The following is a 20,008-nucleotide window of genomic DNA, read 5'->3' as shown; positions in this document are numbered from 1 at the left end:
TAGAATAGATGGGAGTATGGTATTCTAGGTAAATCATAGTACATGAAAAGGAAGCTCTGAGATGCAATAGAAGTCTTTCACTCCTTCCTTCCTTCCTTGCATGCTTTCTTCCTTCCTTTAGTACTGGAGTTTTAATTCAAGACCTTTCACTTGCTAGGCAGACACTCTACCTCTTGGCCCTTTTTGCTTAATTTGTTTTTAGATAAGGTCTCACACTTTTGCCAAGGTCAGCCTCAGACTAAGATCTTCTGACCTTTGCCCTCTAAGTAGCTTCCAGGTGCAAGTCATTACATTTGGCCTATGTTTTGTATTAAGTCTCATTAACTGATACTCCTGACTGTCTTTCAAGTAGCTGAGATTACAGGTATGGGCCACTACATCTAACCCTTTCTCTTTAGATAACTATAAAAGAGTTAACTAATCTTTCTATTATGGTACAAAATATATAAAAGCTAGGTCCTCACACATGCCCAATTTATTGGTCAGCCATACTTTGCTTAGACAGCCTATTTATTATGTACAGATAGTTTTTATTAAAGAAAATGGGTGGTGACATTCTCAAAGACCTGTGTGATGAGAAACTACTGTATGTAACCTGTCATACTGCATAATGAGCTGGACCATGGATGGGAAGAATATGGTGCTGGATGGCTGGAAGAGCAGAATCACCTTTCAGTGGTTAACTTAAAGGCTAGCTTTACTTTCAAGCTTTGTTTCTTGATTCACCCTACATTATTCATTCATGAAGGCAATATCTATGTGGTTGATACTTTGCTCACTGACTATCCTGTAGTGGTAAACACCTTAATAAAGTTAACAATTAGCCCCCAATTGATATTTTACTTTTGTGTGTGCCAGTACTGGGGCTTGAACTCAGAGCCTGGGCCCTGTCCTTTAGCTTTTTCACTCAAGGCTGGTGCTTTACCACTTGAGCCACAGCTCCACTTTTGGCTTTTTGGTAGTTCTTTGGAAATAAGAGTCTCATGGACTTTCCTGCCTGGACTAGTTTTTAATCTGTGATTCTCAGCTCTCACCCTCCTTAGTAGCTAGGATTACAGGCATGACCGATGGTACTCAGCTCCAACTGTTTTTTAGTAGGAGGCAAAACAAAACGAATCCTTGCAATTCAAATTAAAGCAACAAGTCCAGAGAATCATCAGAGAAACCCATGATTCCCAGTGCAGATGAGGCACGAAGTGAGAAAATTCACATGGCCATTTTACTGAGTTTTGAAGCTGAAAAATTACAGTTTCAGATCTTCATAGGCCTTTGGTGTTGGGGCATTTGTTAGGCTACAATCCAAACCAAACTCTTAAATTAAGTAGAAGTTTTGCCTTTAAAACACTGAAATTGTTTCTTTTCTCCTTTTTTTTTTTTTCTAATTCAGCTTTTCAGATGGCTCGACTATTGGAAACTCATTTAATTTAGAATTGCTAGTGAAGTCTTGGCAGTCACCACGCATATTTAGAAGTCTTTGCAAAGTGAGAAAATTCAAACTTACAAATTGTTTTCAAATGCCACAGAATAGTCATGAGCACTAAGAATATTTAATGAGCATGACATGACTCTGTTTCCTAGTTATTTGTCTAAATGTTTGTTAACTCCTATTTTTCAGGTTTTTTTGTGTTTAATATTTTGGAGCCAGAGGTTCTTTTGATTGTGTTTTCAAACATTCTCATAGGTCCTGGGCATTCTGCCCCCAAAACCTAATGGCTAAAACAGCTCTGCGCACAAAACTTAGCATGGAAAAAGACCAGTGAAATGAAGTCAAGGTGTCAGGATATAAGGTTTTCAGATAACTTTGAGAATTCTTTTCCAGCCCATGCAGAATTCTTACTGAACCAAAGAGAGAGCCAGGTGCTCAAAGGGCATGGTGGATACTAGTAATAAAAAATGTGTGTCATTATTCCATAGTAAGGAACACACACAAGGTAACATGGTTCCAAAAAACTCTGACAGGAAAGGAAACATTATTTTTTCTAAAAAATGTTTGAGGGCTGGGGATATGGCCTAGTGGCAAGAGTGCCTGCCTCGGATACCCGAGGCCCTAGGTTGGATTCCCCAGCACCACATATACAGAAAACGGCCAGAAGCGGCGCTGTGGCTCAAGTGGCAGAGTGCTAGCCTTGAGCAAAGAGAAGCCAGGGACAGTGCTCAGGCCCTGAGTCCAAGGCCCAGGACTGGCCAAAAAAAAAAACGTAAAAAATGTTTGAAAAAGTATCTTGGTGATGGTATTAGGGTTTGGTCTTAGGGCCTTGTGCTTGCTGGGCAGGCTCTCTTCGGCTGAGCCACATCTCCAGCCTTTTTTGTGCTAGTTATTTTTGAGAAAGGGTCTAAGTTCCTTGCCCAGAAATATACCTGGACCATGATCTGTCTATTTAGGCTTCCCATAGTAGCTAAAATGATAGGTGAGAAACGGTACCCAGCTATTGACTGAGATGGGGTCTGTCCAATGTTTTTCCTCAAGCTGGCCTGGAATCATGATGCTCCCAATTTCAGCCTCCCACATAGCTATAAGGACAGGAATTAGCCACCAACTCCTGGGAGGGAAGTCATTTTTTAAGCTCCCACTATTTTAGGCACTATGGCAGGGGCTTTCTATATATGGTTCCACTTAATTCTCTCCATAGCCTTTTGAGGTCAGTTTGATTAGTCACTTTTTTCCCCCTACTTTTCACACCATGGCAGATGAAAGAGTTAGAGCTGGGAGGATATAATAACTTGCCAAAGGATGGACAGGCTCAAAGCAACATGAATCAGAGTCAGAGTCCACACACTCGCACAGTCTCCTCACAATGGGGAGGTTTATCAAGCATATTCTCACTCTCAGTGCTGATTCAGTGTGTGAGGAATATCAGTGAAGGTGCATGGGCTGCTGGAGGGTGGGTCAAGGCTGGAATTTCCCTGACAGTAAGGTTGGAATGACAGAAGGCAGAATTTATTGTATTCTTTCTTAAATGATCCACCGGCTTAAAAAAATAAAAATCCATGGTTGGTAAAACTTCTGAAGCTCATAGTATGTAGCAATATGGAGGGAATTTTGAACTATGGAAATCCCCGAGTCATAATCAGATTGGAACATGTCCAAGTCCCTTCATCATCCTCTGCAGGGTTTCTCAAAGTGTGGTCCTGGGTTACCTCCTGTGGGACGCAGCAGGGACTCAATGAGATCAGATTCCTGGACTCCTCTTCTGACCTACTCGATGACAACTGGAGCCAAAGGCGTGGGAATCTGCATTTCCACTCACTGTGCTTATGTCTCTCATTATACATTTCAAACTACAGTTCAGCGACTTAGAACAAGACGCCACTGCCTCCTCACTTGCTTGCTGAAAGACTTTTACAGACCACAGCCTAAATGACTAGGAACATTTAGTCCTGGCCTTACCAACATGGTACAGATGGGAAATGAAAAGAAAATGAGTACAGTCAGCAAAGAGAAAAAAAATAAAAGAGAAAATGTTAGTTGAACTGCTAAAATGAGAACTCTAGAACCTTCTGGGAAAAGAAAAAACTAGATCGGATCCCTTCTGCATGGAGATTATCTTCTGGGGTTTTGGCTTAAGCTTAGTGTGAATGTGTCCGTTCCCCCCCCCCCCCACCCCGCCACCACCAATATACACACCAAGAAGACATTATAGATGGACGTTGTTGCCAAAAGGTTAGAATCCTTTCTTAGCAGCCACATCATCTCCACTAGGAAGAAGATAGGCTGGAAGGAGGGAAGGAGGGAAAAGAGGAGACAAGGACAGAGGGAAGGCAGGAAGGAAAGGGGAATGAGGGAGGGAAGAAAGGGGAGAGAACAACAGAAGGAGATTGTTACAAAGAGAGGATAAATAAGAGTCGGAGTCCACACACTCGCACAGTCTCCTCACAATGGGGAGGTTTATCAAGCATATTCTCACTCTCAGTGCTAATTCAGTGGGTGAGGAATATCAGTGAAGGTGCATGGGCTGCTGGAGGGTGGGTCAAGGCTGGAATTTCCCTGACAGTAAGGTTGGAATGACAGAAGGCAGAATTTATTGTATTTTTTCTTAAATATATTTTTAATTTAAATCTTACTTTATAAAGACACTTTATAAAAAGTTTCTGGTTAAATCCTATTTTTAATTTACAAGGAACCTTGTAAACTACAAGAAAAGGATGAAGAAGCAAAGAAGGGGAGGAGAAGGAAGAGATGAAGGAAGAAAAAGAAGAGGAGGAGTGGAGGAAGTTGAGAAAGAGGTGGAAGTGAGAGGCAAACTCACTCCCTTGAGGTGTGAGGTAGTCCAGGGGACAATAGATGGAGGCAGGCAGCCTTGAGACCCAAGGGTGCTAAGATGCTCTTTAGGGAAGGTCAGGGTGTCATGGAGAACACTTGAAGCTTGGCAGGGGCAGGGCTAGATTGGCTCCTCTACCCCTTCCATCTTGGCCACCATCCTGCTCTGCCCCCCCCCCCCCCCCCGTGTGGGTTCCTGCACCACCATGGCCTTCACTTCTACTGAGCATTTTGAGGAAGGGCTGTCAGGATTTTCATTTTATTTTATTTTCAGGAGTGGCCTGCTCCCAAAGGATTATGCCTTTTGCTAAACACAAAATACTTCCTTGAGTGTAGAATTAACAAAATGCCACATGGAATGTGTGTATCCAAGAGTCACTGGGGCACTGCAGCCCCTGGACATCAGTGAAAGGGAAGGCGAGGCAGAACTCCTGCTTTCCCTGGAAAGACAAGAGCCACGGAGAAAGGCCACAGGGTCTCTGCCACTCGTGCAATGGGAAAGAGTCAGAACTTTCAGACTTCCCAGACTTGGAACTGAAGATATTGAGTCAAAAAAGAAAAACATGTCATCTTCCTGCCAAAATAAACTATGATGAAAGTTGGATCCATCACCTTTCAGCCAGGCATTTCCTGTGCTGGCCTCCCCTGTCTGCCTGGGACCAGTTCAGATGAGGCAGAGCTATTTTTAAGGTGCAAGCCACCAAGACTGAGAATTTATTTATAGCTACACCTTTCAACTGTTCTTTTCCCCCTCTGGAGATAAAGGCCAAGTTTGGCTTTTTCTTCGAATCTCAAATCACTGGTGTAAAAAAAACTGAAGGGTCAGAGCTCAGTCAACCGCCAGGCCAGGGATTGCTGACCCAGGGAGCCAGATCCAATAAATGTTTCCTACTTCTGGAAGAAATTCTCCTAGGGGATGCACGCTTCAATTGTGTGCCCTTGTTAAGGGTTTTGTTAAAACACCTTTGGGGCATAAAAGATTATCAGGAAATGCATTTAGGGTTTTGTTTTATTTTAAGGAACCCAGTGTAAATCTCTACCCCCTCCCACACTTCCAACAAAACCTTCTGGCACAGTACAAGTATTATGAACAATATATATTATATTTTATATGATAAGTCTAATATACATAGGTTTGTAAGTTAAAATATTATATTAAATGTAATCAAGTTTGGGCACAGCTATCTTAAGGTCTTAATAGTTAGTAAACTCTTTCTGGTGTCTAATTTCATCCTTACCCTTTACTTTGGAGATTGTTGTTATATTAAATTAGTCCGTTCTTAAAGCCAAACTTCAAGATCTGCTGGAATTTGCTAATAAATGAAAGAGAAAATTCCTCCCTCACAATGCACACAGAAGCATCACCATCATGTGGAATATTGTCTTTGTAGGTCCACTGATAAGATTTGCTTCACAGCACGTGTACACATGTGATGTCATTGTATCGTACCATCAATTGGTTCATTATATCACATGCATCAAAAGTATACTACATGCTCACTGTTCATCACCAAATCAATGTATTTCTTCTATTGCTCTCCAATGGTTCTGGTATTTGGGATTATAATGAGTGTTGAAGAGCCCCTTTCCTACAAGGGTTTCCGTGCGGGTTTAGTGTCCCCCAAGTGTTCATTGTGATTGAGGGCTTGGTCTGTAGGGTGGGGAATGAGTCCTGCATGTCTTAGGCCATTGGGGGCAATGCATTCAGAAGAAACTGTGGAACCCTAGTCTCTCTCTGTCTCTCCCCACCCCTTTCACTGACTTCCATTTGATAATGTAAGACCTATCATACATATGTAATTTCATGCCAGTGCCAATAAACTGCAGTTCTGTGCCTGGAACCACCAAAATCTCTGAGCTTAATAAATGCTTTCTCTTTATAAAGTAAGTTACACCAGGTATTTAGTTATAATGTGGGAATGTTTACTAACACACCACCCCTTTCTTATATTCTTTTTTTTTTTTTTTTTGCCAGTCTTGGAGCTTGGACTCAGGGCCTGGGCACTGTCCCTGGCTTCTTTTTGCTCAAGGTTAGCACTCTACTGCTTGAGCCACAGTGCTACTTCTGGCTTTTTCTGTGTATGTGGTGCTGAGGAATGGAACCCAGGGCTTCATGCATGCTAGGCAAGCACTCTAGCACTAAGCCATATTCCCAGCCCTCTTATATTCTTTTAAAACTTGATGTCGTCCTAAATATTCAAGCTCCACTATTTTCACACCTCCCAACCCCCACCTCAGTCTTATCTCAGAAATGATTTCAAAGTCACAGGGATGACTTATTCCCCAATCCACTGGTATCTATTGTTTTAAAGGAGTCAAACTTCAAGCATACAACTCTTGGTGGAGATGACCTTCCTAGTGTTTCTTCTCTCCCTACTTCTGTTGGATTCTTCTTCTAGCAAGGCCAATAAAGTTATGATTCCTCTTTTGGAAGGACCCTTGCTGAACTTTGTGTTTATACACAATTTGGTGCCTTGTATCATTCAAGGAAGAAATAGAAAAGACTAGAAACTATTTGAGTACAGAATCCAGGTCTATCAGCAGATCTATCAGAAAGATGAAGATCAATAATTTTATGAATTAATATATCTAGATTGACACAGGAATTTATAATGGCAGTAGGCCAATGGTACTTTGTTCCAGGGTATAGTGGTGCATGCCTGTAAACCACTTGGGAGGCTAGGGCAGGAGGACTGCAAATTTGAGGCCAGCCTGGGCTATCCTGTCTCAAGAAATTAGGCCAATTGGTATACTTGTTCTTTGGAAGTTTCTGGTTATTATTTTGAAAATGTTTGTATTTCTTTTCTTTTTTTGTGCTACAGGGTCTTGTGCTTGCTAGATGGGTGCTCTCCCTCTTGAGTCTTGCCCCCAGACTTTTTAGTTATTTCTCAAAAAGAATCTATATGTGTGTCAAGCTGTCCTGGATTGCAGTTTGCCAATTTTGCTTCCTTTATAGCTAGGATGATAGGGCTGTACTACTGCATCCAACCATTAAGATGAGGTTCTTATAGGTATGCTCAGACTGGCCTTGAATTGCAATCTCCATCTTCTACATCCCCAGGAAAGTACAGGTCTGAGTCACTAGAGCCTGGTGGGGATATTTCTATTGCTCTATTCTATTGCAGAAACACAATTGTAGTTAGTCACTCACCTTTTTACTTAAGTGGGGACCATTGGTGCCTCCAATGCTCCTTTGTACTGATGGTGGCACTTGATAAACATCTTGCTCTTGGGTACCATGGCCAGTAGGTACCTGGTAAATTCCCTGATTCTGGTAGGAAGGTGGCACTTGGTAAATGGTGTCACGAGATGCTGCCTGTGAGTTTGGCACTTGATAGAGCCTCTGTTGGCCCAAAGTCTGGTGCCCTGGCCCAGAAGTAGGCTGGTCAAGACTGGATGGGTTCTCCTGCACAGGACCAATCAGAAGCTTCACTCGGTTTCCTGGGACAATGCCTTGACGACCGTGTAGAGAGCACAGCCACCATCCTTCTAGTCCCCCAGTATTCTGCTCTATGACAGTCAGGATATCTCCCTTACGGAAGGCCAGCTCTTCAGCACACTCTGGGACATTGTCATATAATGCCCTTGCCATAAGATTCTAGGAAAGAAAGAACAGAGAGGCATCGTGTTAAAATATTAGCTTTCATGCTCAATAGCCTAGGTTCTTAGGAAAGGCATATTTCCTGGAAAAAGTGAAGAAGAAATCCGAACAATAGGCTGTGAGAAGAAAAACAGATGGTGCAGACAAAAGACAGATACATCTATACCGCATCTGCCACCAATGACATCAGACTGCCTCCTCAGAAAAGCTCGAGACACCAGAAGAGATCTCTCCCATTGCAGCACTGTGCCAAGGAATTATGAGGCCCACTGCTAATGAGCTAGGGAATGGCTCACTCCACAAAGTATTTGTCTTCCTTTTTAGAAGAAAGTGAGCTGAAGGGGATAAAGCATTCCAAACTATTCAGAGAGATGCACATTTCTTCCTTCCTTCCTTCCTTCCTTCCTTCCTTCCTTCCTTCCATCCTTCCTTCCTTTCTCTCTTTCTTTTCCTTCTTTCTCTTTCACTTTCTTCTTTCCCTCTCTCCTTCCCTCCCTCTCCCTCTCCCTCTGTCTTCCCCCTCTCCCTCTGTCTTCCCCCTCTCTTCCTCTCTCTCCCTTCCTTCTTCCTTCCTTCCTTCCTTCCTTCCTTCCTTCCTTCCTTCCTTCCTTCCTTCCTTCCTTCCTTCCCTCCCTCCCTCCCTCCCTCCCTCCCTCCTTTCTTTCTTCTTTCTTTCTTTCTTTCTTTCTTTTTCTTTCTTTCTTTCTTTCTTTCTTTCTTTCTTTCTTTCTTTCTTTCTTTCTTTCTTTTCTTCTTTCCTTCTTTCTTTTTTCTTCCTTATTTTTCATTTGTCAGAGGTTAAAAATAAATTAAAGAACATTCTCAAAAACCTACACTAAAAATGGCATTCTATTTAGTGTTGAAATGTAAACATAAGTACAGTTAAGAGCTGTGTGCTGGTGGCTCATGCTGTAATCTGAGCTACTCAGGAGGCTGAGATCTGAGACCATGGTTCAAAGCCAGTCTGGGTAGGAAAGTCTTATCTCCAATTAACCACCAGAAAACTGGACAAGGTGATGTAGCTCAAAGTGGTAGCCTTGAGCAAAAGAGCTTAGGCCCCAAGTTCAAGCCCTACAACCGACACAAAAAAAGTACACTTAAATATGGCTTGGTATAGCTTTAAAACATCTTTTATGATTCAGATTTTGGGGGAGGGTATAGAAAATCTACAAACAAGGCATATAAATGTGTCATGAAAATGAAGCAGAGACACAATGTGGTAGTGGGCTGTGTCTCCAGGCTTGACGGCAGGGAAAGACCAGGAATGTGTCCACTTGTAGGTAGATGCTAGCTCTTTTTCACCCAGTCCTTTGCTCATTCCTCTCCGGTGGGCTTTCCTCATCCTGCCACGTTATCACCTCCTTCTTGAATCTCACCATTCACATCTGCAAGGCTGTGCTTTCCCCTTTCTTGGGCCCCAAACACTCTCTCGCTTTGTATGAAAGTCTGTCTGGCACATTCAGTACTAAGCAGACAGCCAAAGTAGGCATTCAGTGGGGAGCGGGCAGCCAGTCCATGCTGACATTCCTGGAAGCCTTTCAAAGGCTCTGAAGATTTCGTTTCTTGGCGTTGGAGATGTTTCCCAGCTCACTGGCAGCCATTCCCGCATGCCTGCCCCCCCTCCCTTCCCAGTGTACAGAGAAGTCAGGAACGGCTGAATTTGTGGCAGACACTCAGAAATTGAAAGTGACCTTTCCAGTGCCGAGTTTACATGTCTGGATGTGCTGCTGGTCATGGCAGTGTGGGTCATTTATGGAGGCCCAAAGCATGCTTGTCTCATTATTTCACAACATAACATCTTTGTGGAATTTGAGGCTGGTTTTGTGTGGCCTTTGCCCCCTGTTTTGTTCTCTAGAAATGTGCACTGGATTTTTATTTTCAGCCTTCATCTCCTTAAAACAGGCTCACATTCATCCCCATACTTGAGACTCTGCTGGTAACTATAGGGCTTGTACAGTGTACTGTTCTCTGCTAGGCAGTTGGCTGGCGATGTGTGTGGCATGTGTAGGAGATCTGCCTTCTAGTCTGGGTTTGAGAATAAGATCCAATTCTACTACTGTTGAGCAAGGTCCATTTATGTAAGTATGTATGTACATATGTATGTATGTATGTGTGTGTATGTATGTATGATTAGTTCTTATTTTGCTCAGACTGGTCTCAAACTCCAATAGATTTAAAGAATCCTCTCATCTTAGCTTCCTGAGTGCTGGGGCGCAGGAATATGCTACTTGCCTAGCTGACCATGTTCCTTTTTTTTTGGCTAGTCCTGGGGCTTGGACTCAGGGCCTGAGCACTGTCCCTGGCTTCTTCCCGCTCAAGGCTAGCACTCTGCCACTTGAGCCACAGCGCCACTTCTGGCCGTTTTCTGTATATGTGGTGCTGGGGAATTGAACCCAGGGCCTCATGTATAGGAGGCAAGCACTCTTGCCACTAGGCCATATCCCCAGCCCCATGTTCCTTTTGAGGTGGTGAAACTGCTTAACTCAAGGAAGGGAGACAAAGTCACAGATGTTGGTGTCAGGGAGCTTTGTGATGGTTAAGGATAGACTAAAATCCATGAGTTGTGAGGTCTAATGAGCTGCAAGGGAAATTAAAAGGGAACTAAGGAGTTTATGTTTAGGTGAAAGTTTTACTTAGCAGCTGTAGTTACAGACTTATCGGGTTCCTTCTAACAATGAAGTGTACAAAAAAGACAAACTCGAGTAACATTCTATTCTCATTTGTGGAAACATTAGAGAATACTGCATGGCTCTAACATTTCCTTCTTTTTCTTCTTCCACTTCTTGGAAGATTTAATTGGACATTCTTTCATAGAAAAGAAGTCATAGAATTATAGAGAATGAGTTCTGCTCCTTTCTACCAAGTTGATCTCAGGGAAAACCAACTCTACTGAGATGGATTACAGTGCAGGGAGGGAGCTGACGATTTCTCTTCTTTTCCCTTTCTTATGGGCCAAAAGTCAATGCCAGGGAGTGGCTGGTAGGACAGAATCAGCAGCAATAGACTTAGGCCCAGTCTTATGGGAGCTGTGCATTTATACTGGCTTCAAAGAAAACCAACAGAAAGAAGAAGAAAAGCAAAAAAAAAAAAAAAAACAAAACCCACCAAAAAAACCAAACAGTGGGCTACACACCCCATCAGCATAAATCAGCTGGAAGCATTGGGAGCTGAGTCACTTCCAACTCCTGGAACAGCAACAGGCTCTGAAGAGAGCACTGACCGTGCTTGATTAAGGGCAGATAGAAATCCCCATGTGGGAGTCAGGTTGGATAGGCTTTGTTGCCTGTCCCAGTAACCTTCCCATACCTGGCAAGCAAAAGGCCACTGTTCCCATCTGGGAGAGCTTCAGAGCCCCCATCATGGTCCATGGTGGGCACTGTGGGGGTCTTTGCTGCTTGGTTGCCCATGATGTCCCTCTATTCTTCCCTAGGGACTATAGAAATCAGGATTCAAGAAAAACTTCACATGGTTGTTGGTGGCAAGGAAGGCAATACCAGCCCAACATCCATTCACAAACTGCTAGACAGTCTCAGTGTTGATTGGAAATAACTTTCCAGGTCAAGGCAGTACCTTTTCCTATGGGATGGGTCTAGAGGGCTAATGTCTATACCTAGCCTCTTTCCACCATAAGAGTTCACAGCTTTGAAAGCATGTAGAAATTATCTGGACCCATTGGCCTCTACGCTTTTACTGGTTTGCCCAAGGTCATAGGTTGTAGGCGGAAATGGAAACAGAACTAGGGATTTGTTTCCAGAACACTAAGCTGCTTGATTGAATTCAGTACTTCATGCTCTACCACTTGAACCATGCCTCAAGGCCTTTTGATTTAAATTTTTTTTTCCTGATAGGTTGTTACACTAAATTTGCCCAGGCTGGCCTACAACCCTGCTGCTTCGCCTACCTCTGCCTCCTAAGAAGCTGGCACCAAAGGCATATACCACCATACCCAGCCCATATCTGCTATTTCTTTAGCTCACAATTACATTTTATAAAAAAAAACTTCATACCTCAAAGCATCATGTCTCTGAGTTTATAGTGAGCTCTAATCACTACCACTCCTTCCTATGGACTATTCTTTCTACAAACAGCAATCATGAAACTACAGATCACATCCAGGAAATCTTCCAAAATAAGACAATATTATTACTTGGTAAATATGGATAAATCTCATCAGATCCCAGTAACACGCAATATATTAGAAAGCAGGTAAAGTTGTGAAGAAAGAGGTTGGCTTTGTTTGTGGGTACTTGGGCTATATTTCTGTAAGGAGATAAAATCATCTTTGGCTACCACACAGGATTTCATTCAACAATGCCCTAATGCAAAAGTAGGCAAATCAAGAGTTAACTGTTCAGGAAAGAAATGTGTGTGTGTGTGGGGGGGGGGGTCCTCTACTTTAGAGGAAAGGTGTGATTCCTTGAGGGCACAAAGTTTGGAACTCAGCAAGACTGGTTTATCTACTCAAGATCTACTCTTTCTCAACACCCTTAGCCCCACGATATTTATCTCCAGAGCAGGGAAAGTTAACACAGAAACAAATCAAGGAGAGATAGCAGCTGTGTAATTCTACTTGCAGCTGGATGTGAGCTTCTGGAGACAGCCAGTGCTGAGCCCAGCACACAGGGCACAGAACTTGAAAGCCAAAGGGGATTCTACCTAATCAGGTAGAAGTCCAGTGCTTTCACTTGACCACAGAACAAGAGGAAGTTCTAAATGTTAATGCCTTCGTATGCCACCAGGCAAGAAGTTAGGCTATTTCTTCGACAGGCTTTGTTTTGTTTGGAACACAGCAATCAGTTCTGAACTGGCTCTCCAGCATTAAGTCCCTTCCTACCTTCAAAGCAACCTCAGCTATACCAGAGTAGTTATCTTCCCCCAACTAATCTGATCTGATGGATTCCCTTCTCATTCCTATCAAACATTTTCTTTACAGCACAGCTTTTTACCCTACCCAGAGCTGTGGAGTCTTTAAATTCAAGGATATGGCCTAATTTATTTTGCATTTCCAAAACTTTATATTAGTGTTTAAAAAAATGCAGGCTCATTCAGCATTTGCTCCATTGAAATGGATTCTGGCCTCAGATTTCCTGGTTCTCTACAGGGAGGGTGAGGTTGTTTTCCTAGGAAATTCAACAAGGCATTTGCTTAAAACTTTAAAGATGTATGTGCAGACAGGGATGAACTAAGCAGAAAGATAAATGGCACATCCAACTCACTCAGGCCTAACAACTAAAGAGTAAGGGAGACCATAATCAGGGAAGTGCCTGCCCCTCCCTGTTTAACCAGGACAATGACGCAGATGGGGAGCCTGACCCCCTGAACCCAGTGTTCACAACTACTGAGCGAGCAAACAGGAAGGCATAAGAGGAACTGACCATCCCAGTGAGATGAGACACAATGGTTTCTTTGAAGGGCTGCTCTCCCCGTGTGTATCTGGTAGGTGACAGAGCACCATTCAACTAATTTCCCAGAACATTTCAGTTCTGCTCTTCTGCTTCCCAAGCTATGCCTGAGGAGTGGGGAGCAATTACAGTACAAGACAAAGCTTAGGCCATGTGATTAATTCTCCTCCCCCACCATCAAACTCCTCCCTGCCTCTACCCCCCCTCCCCTCCACCTCTGCTATCAAAATGTCAAGAAAGTTTATCACTTCCACTGCCAGGGAAATTATCTGCCTTTCCCAATGTACAGAGGTGTGACGTGTAATTTCCATAACCATTCATGTTGTTCTTTGAAAAAAAATGAGACACAATGGCTGGTGTGTCACTCACTAAGGCCGATAGCATCATCAATGGCTCAGCTTCCTCTTATTATTTTTGCTTCATTCTATATTTATGCAGGAGATCCTGCCAAGGCCTCATGGCTGCCACATTCATGACAACACTTCTTTGCTATGCTAAATCCCTTCAAATGTTAGCCCGGGATGCTGGTAAACTCCCGCACAGGCACATAGGCATTCCAAAGGCCAGACCTTGAGAAACAGACCCACTCAAAGGAAATGGCCATTGTCAAGGAAATCAGTTGTAAAGGAAGCAGCTGAGAGATGAACATCATCAAGGTCAGCCTAAGGGCACACTGGGGAAAAGAAAGACAGGCTCTTGCACTTTTGTGTATACAGATAAAAGTCAGCTTGGCTCTGAGAAGGGTCAAACCTTTCAACTACATTTCTCCTCCCCTCTTTATCATCTCCTCTGGTGAAATGGGTGATGTAGGCTTTCACCAAAGAAAGAAAGAGCTGCAGTCAGAAAATATGGGTATGTCCGGATGTCAGGATTTTGATTCTTGTAATACTTGGCTAGTACTAAGTACAAGATATGAAACTTCCAATATAGGAATTTGTATATGTAGTATATGATCCTAGTGTCTTCTGGGTAATAACGTTTGATTATATTTTGACATGCTTTTTATGATAATCTCAGCCCACAGAAATGCCAACAGTGGCATCCCATCAAACCCCAGTCAGACGTACAACTACTAAAGACCTGTCTAGCACCTGGACTGAGGTTAAGGAAAATGAACTAAATTCTTATGAGGCTGATGATCTTAATATATGTATATATACATATATACATATGTATATATATTTTTATGAGGCTGATTGTCTTACTATATGTATTTAAAAGTTCAAATTTCCATTCATCTGTGGTCCATGAGATTTACATTAGTAACCCCTGAGGGTCTTAAAGGTGAATGAGCCCTTAGGTTTGTATGGGTACTAAAAAAAACAACCCCAAACCAAAAAACCCATTAGCTAGAACTTGACCAGAACTTACTGTAGTAGTAGTATTCTAGAGTAAGAAGCAATCGATCTAACCCTGTGCCTTTGTTTCACATTCCACAGGATCTTGGGTTCCATTGGCAGCAGAGCTGGAGATCACACCTGTTCCCCTCCTCAGGGAATTTCCTTTGGACTAGTATGCCCTTCTGAGAATCTTTTCCATTTTAGAACTTAGCACTTTTGCTATTAAACCTTAGAATTTATAAGCATTTGTCTCAGGTTGCCTGGTTTCAGTACAGCATATTGGCAAAGGATCAAAAACACGAGGCAGGCACAACTCTTTCCAGGGTTCTGTCCCTAGATAAATCTGACAGGCGCCATATAATGATGAAGTCCTGACACCCACTCACCCAAAAGATAGGTTTTTTATTAACAATAAAACAACCATCTGGATTTCAGCCAACATTACAATGCTGACATCAAATCATATCTATCTGCTTGTCCAGACAAATCCCTAAAACATCCAAGTACTCAAGGAAGAGAAATGAGAGTTCAGTTACAAAGAAAAAGGAGACTTTATTCCACTCTATTACAGTATATTTCTAAAATAATAATAGCACTTCTTAGAAGTCAAAATGCATAACTGGTAACATCTAATAAAGTGTTTGGAAGCAAAAAGAAGTCCTTTGGTATTTACATTTCTGTCTTGTCATCAGGCTTCAAGGTATAGACCAAGGTTAGATGTAAACCCATGAATGGAAATACACACAACTACTGACAATCTTTGTCTTCCATCCAGAATCTAGTTGATGAGATTGGGAAACCTTCCTTGCTTGGATGTTTTGAGATGTCACCTGACTGAGGTTTGGTGCCTGACTTCCATTATCTATTTGCCCTGTGACTTCCTGTCAGAACCTCTGTTGCACAGTCTATGCAGTGAGCAGAGGCCTCCAAACTTAGAAGCTGTAGCATCTCCCCTAGGTCACAAGAATAAAACAGCGTTCTTAAAGTTCTAGATCCATAATCAAGATGGGATATATGCAGAGAGAGAAACCTGAGTAAGGTTTTGGAAAACTTGCTGCCTTAAAAATGGCTTGAGGTTTTTACACTTGACCCAGAGATCTTATGCTTCAAAGTATTTTGTGGTATTCTCTTCAACTAGTTGAGGCTAAGCCTGTAAGAGGAAGTTACTTTTTGGTTAAGATCTGTTACATTAAGCTCAACCTCAGTCATGATAAAAATATGGCAAACACATAGAGAGAGGATTTTTTTGTTTCTATCATTTACAACCCATTAGGCAATAATAATAACAACAACAACAACAATGTGTGTGTAATAAGGTGTGTGCCAGTACTGGGGTTTGAACTCAAGGTATCACCTTCTCTCTTGGCTTTTTCATTCAAGGAGGGTATTCTATCACTCCACACACATCCCCACTTCTGCCTTTTTGCTGGTTAATTGGAGATAAAAGAGTCTCACAGACTTTTCTGCCTAAGTTGGCTTTGAATGACAATCCTCAGATCTCAGCCTCCTGAGTATCTAGCATTATAGGTATGAGCAGCCAATACCCAGCAAAGCAATGATTTTTAAGCAGAAGGAAGTAAGAAATATCAGAATGGTAGTCCTCAAGTAGACAGGACTTGGTCTAGCCAAAAATAGGGTGATTTTTGGAGGGATTTTTCTGTTGTTACAGTATGTGTGTACATGCCTGTGTCACTAGCATTCAGTGGGTAAAGGACTGTGACATGGCTATATATCTCTCACACCAAGAGTACACAGCCCAGGTGCCACACCAAAAAAATTACTCATCCTTAAGTGTCAACAGTGCTGAGGTTGACGAGCCCTGGGTAAAGAGAAAGTACTAGACTCAATTAGGAGAGTCTAGTCTTAGTCCTTGTACTGTGAGACCAGTGACAGAAAACCACTGCCTTTTATATCTGTTTCCCTATATGCAAAATGAGGAAATAAGTATGTTGTTTATAAAAAAAAGTATTACAAGAACTCATGAAATTACATACTTAGAAGACGCTAGTTCTTTCAGAAGAGTCTATAAAATCAGAGCAGTCATTACCACTATACTCTGATGAGCTCATGATATTAGGTTTTGAGAATCATATTCCACCCTTTCAAAGAAAAAAAAATTAAAGAAAACCAACCTCCTCTGGGAGAAGAAAACAAACCAGAAATGATCTCATCGTGATTACACCTGCCACACCAAAAAGCAGACACAGTTCAGAGAAACAAAATTCTTTCCCTTCAGCCATGAATTAAGCTGCGTCTGTAATTAAGATCTTAATAGGCGAGGCAGGAGGGTTGACACAGATGCTGCAGGCTATGAGGCAGAGAACTACCTGACCAGCTTTACAACCAGAACAATTGAAATCCAATCCCCCTCGGTGCTTCATACTCTCAGGTGTGCCAAACAAGTCTATATTTCAAATCTAGCTTGCTTTCATTTCCTAACAGGTCTATTTTTCATGAGGAAAAAGAAAAAAAAGCACTTCATTTTTCTCAGTAAGTATAATTGGTGATTCTCTATAAAGATTTTCCTCAGATCTACTTTAGACACTAGGTTGAAAATGAACTAGACAACTTGTGGGTAGGGACCAGAGGGAAAACCTGGGAGAGAGGTGAGGGAAGGGGTGACACTGTTCAGAAAGAAATGTACTCTTCATTTGACTTATGTAACTGTAACTCCTCTGTATATCACCTTGACAGTACAATAATTTTTTTTAAAAGGCCCTTAGGGGAGGTAAGATAATGCTTTGCTCGGACAGTTATTTGATGCCTGGAGCAGCTCAGATTGACCACCCATATAGTGACCATGTGTTCCTGAAGACTGTCCTTGGTTTCAAATATCCTTGCCATTGTCAGACCATATGTCCTACTGTTTGGTTTGCAAAACTTGGATATACATATCCTCAGAAATCATACAAATTCTAAACCATAAACAAAGGCTCTAAAAAGGCTCTATTCTCAAGCATATTTCTTGCTCATGGATTTGACTTGGTTGAATTTAGGTTTTGAGAGAAAAGTAGGTATTAGTTGAGTCTGTGATTGAGGCAATATAACAAGTTCTCTGATTGACAAAATGATCTTGAGGTTTCTTCCTAGGGCTTCTGCGCATCTGGGAGCAAGTCCAGAAGTCCTGCCTCATGGTGAATAGGGTTACAAAGAGAAAGAAGGCTCTTGGGCTATCTATATTGCTTGTGTTTCATTTCCCGAGTCCTCCTTAAGGTACACTCATGACACTAAATTCTAAGTGAAGTGGATCCCAGAATCAGAGACTATCCCAAGTTCTGTCTTTGAAGAACAAGTTCTATTCTTGTCCTGGGAGACAGGCTGCTTCAAAGTTGTGCTACATCTGTGCCGGTTCCCAGACCCATTTTTTGCCAAGCTCTGGAGTTATACCACAGTGTCCAGGAACAAGAACAGTGAAAATAGCCATCTATTGCTGACTGACATGTTCTGACTCTAGACAACAGCTCTAGAAAGCTAGAGCACCTACAAGTTTGTGTTTGTGCCATTTCCTGGATGCTTGCTTTGAATGTTATTGCTGTTTGCTGGGGCGGGGGTGGGGTGGGGTGGGGTGAGAGGGAGGCTGACTGAGGAAAGAGAAGCCCAAATCATTCTTTATCAGTGGACCTGGGACAGGCCCAGTATGACCCCACATCACCTGAGGGCTAAGTTAATGGAAACAAATCAATAACCATAAATCTGTGAGATTATGACTAGTTAACTAGTTAGTTAACTCATCGGCACAAGTGACAGAACAGGGCTTCTGCTTAACAAAAAGAAATTTGGGAAAATATGAATGACACAACATGCTATCTGACTATGGGGTACTGTGGCAGGAGGAATGTAGTTCAAGGTTGTTTTGTTTTGTGCTGGTCCTGGGGCTTGAACTCAAGACCTGGGCTCTGTCCCTGAGCTTTTTATGCTTAAAGCATGTGCTCTACCATTCTCTTTCTCTCTCTGTCTCTCTGTCTCTCTCTCGTGTGTGTGTGTGTGTGTGTGTGTGTGTGTGTGTGTGCGTGTGTGTGTGATGAATTGGAGATTAGAGTTTCACAGACTTTCCTACTGGGTCTAGCTTCAAACTTCCACCCTCAGATCTCAACCAACTGAGCAGCCAGGATTACAGGTATAAGCCACTGGCACTGGGCATCAAGTCTTAATCTTACACGTGTTTTGGTTACTACAACTGTACATTGGGCTTCACAGAGAACCGCCATACCCCATTCTCACAAGAGTAAAGACAGAAACTACAATTGATTTGAAAAGGAGCTATCAAACATTGTGGCTTTACACATTCATGGTTACTGTATCTTTATTTCTAGTGAGCATTAACTATTACCTCAGCATATTAGAAATAGGAGGAATTGTAATGTGCATTGTTAGGGTTTGCCAAGAAATATGACACTTCTGAGTCATTGGACCCAGCCTTGAATAAGGATCATGAACCACTTAACCGAGACACTGTTTAAATACCATTAGTGGTTGGGAAAAGGGATTAGAGAGAACTGGACTATGGGTTTGTTTTTTTTTAAAATACATATATACTGGGATTTATAGTTCATGGTGAGGCCCAGGCAATATATTAGAAAATGTTCCACTGGCAATTTTGATATCTCCATAATCAGCAGCCTCCAGTCCCTATTTCAACCATGAAAAATGGCATCACACATCACAACTAGTCACCTTCTGGAGGGCCAGTACCACAGCCATTGAAGGACATGCCTCAATTCACAGAGATTGAGTTGTTTATGAAAAGGCCTTATACAAGATTCATCCTTTCCAGTGGAGGGGAGAAAAGGCCACCTACAAGGCCATTTAGCTCCAAGAGAAAATTCTGCGGGAAGAACCTTTGCAGCCAGGCTGCAGTGCCCCAGCGTGCGGAGTTGTCATTAGCCAGTAAGAATTACCACACGGAGATGGCTGGAATGTTCAGAGTAAATAAGATGAAGGTGGTGTTGTGGACAAAGCATAAACAGGGCTTTGGGTTGGCTTTTTTTTTTTTTTTCTGTCTTCTTTCCATGCCCATGTTCTTTGCAATCATCTGTTGCCTAGGAAACCAGCAGCTCTACTCTGGCATTTTAAGCTGGAAATATATTGTATTTCTTCCCAATGGCCCTGGTGCATTTATCTTGGCAGGAAGGCCTGGTAATTAAGTCTATATGTTACTGCGGAGTAGTGCCGTGGTCCTAGTGGCTGGCATTCCAAACCAATTTGTCTGTTTCTTTCTAACCCTAAAATGATCTAAAAATAGATATCCAAGTCCTCTTACTTTACATTGACGTCACTGACAGTAACAAGCTGAGCGAGAATTTATCCCAAACTTCAACTGTAAACCCCCAGCTCATCTTCTTTGGACTGTGCTATTTTATTTTATTTCATTTTGTTTTATTTTCTATTTTGACTTCACTATTTTAAA

General features: G+C 42.2%; 1 protein-coding gene across 2 annotated transcripts in view; it reads right to left on the bottom strand.

Moving 5' to 3' along the window:
• Nedd9 (neural precursor cell expressed, developmentally down-regulated 9) overlaps window positions 1-20,008 on the bottom strand; it is a 110,386-nt gene that overhangs the window by 24,208 nt on the left and 66,170 nt on the right. For both annotated transcript variants that reach the window (XM_048348482.1, XM_048348481.1), the window contains exon 2: window positions 7,410-7,856. In XM_048348482.1, the coding sequence (XP_048204439.1) occupies window positions 7,410-7,856 (447 nt within the window). The remainder of the gene's footprint in view (window positions 1-7,409; window positions 7,857-20,008) is intronic.

The sequence above is a fragment of the Perognathus longimembris genome, chromosome 6, assembly GCF_023159225.1.
Source record: "Perognathus longimembris pacificus isolate PPM17 chromosome 6, ASM2315922v1, whole genome shotgun sequence".
Classification (NCBI taxonomy): domain Eukaryota; kingdom Metazoa; phylum Chordata; class Mammalia; order Rodentia; family Heteromyidae; genus Perognathus; species Perognathus longimembris.
This window is presented reverse-complemented; position numbering and strand designations above follow the sequence as displayed.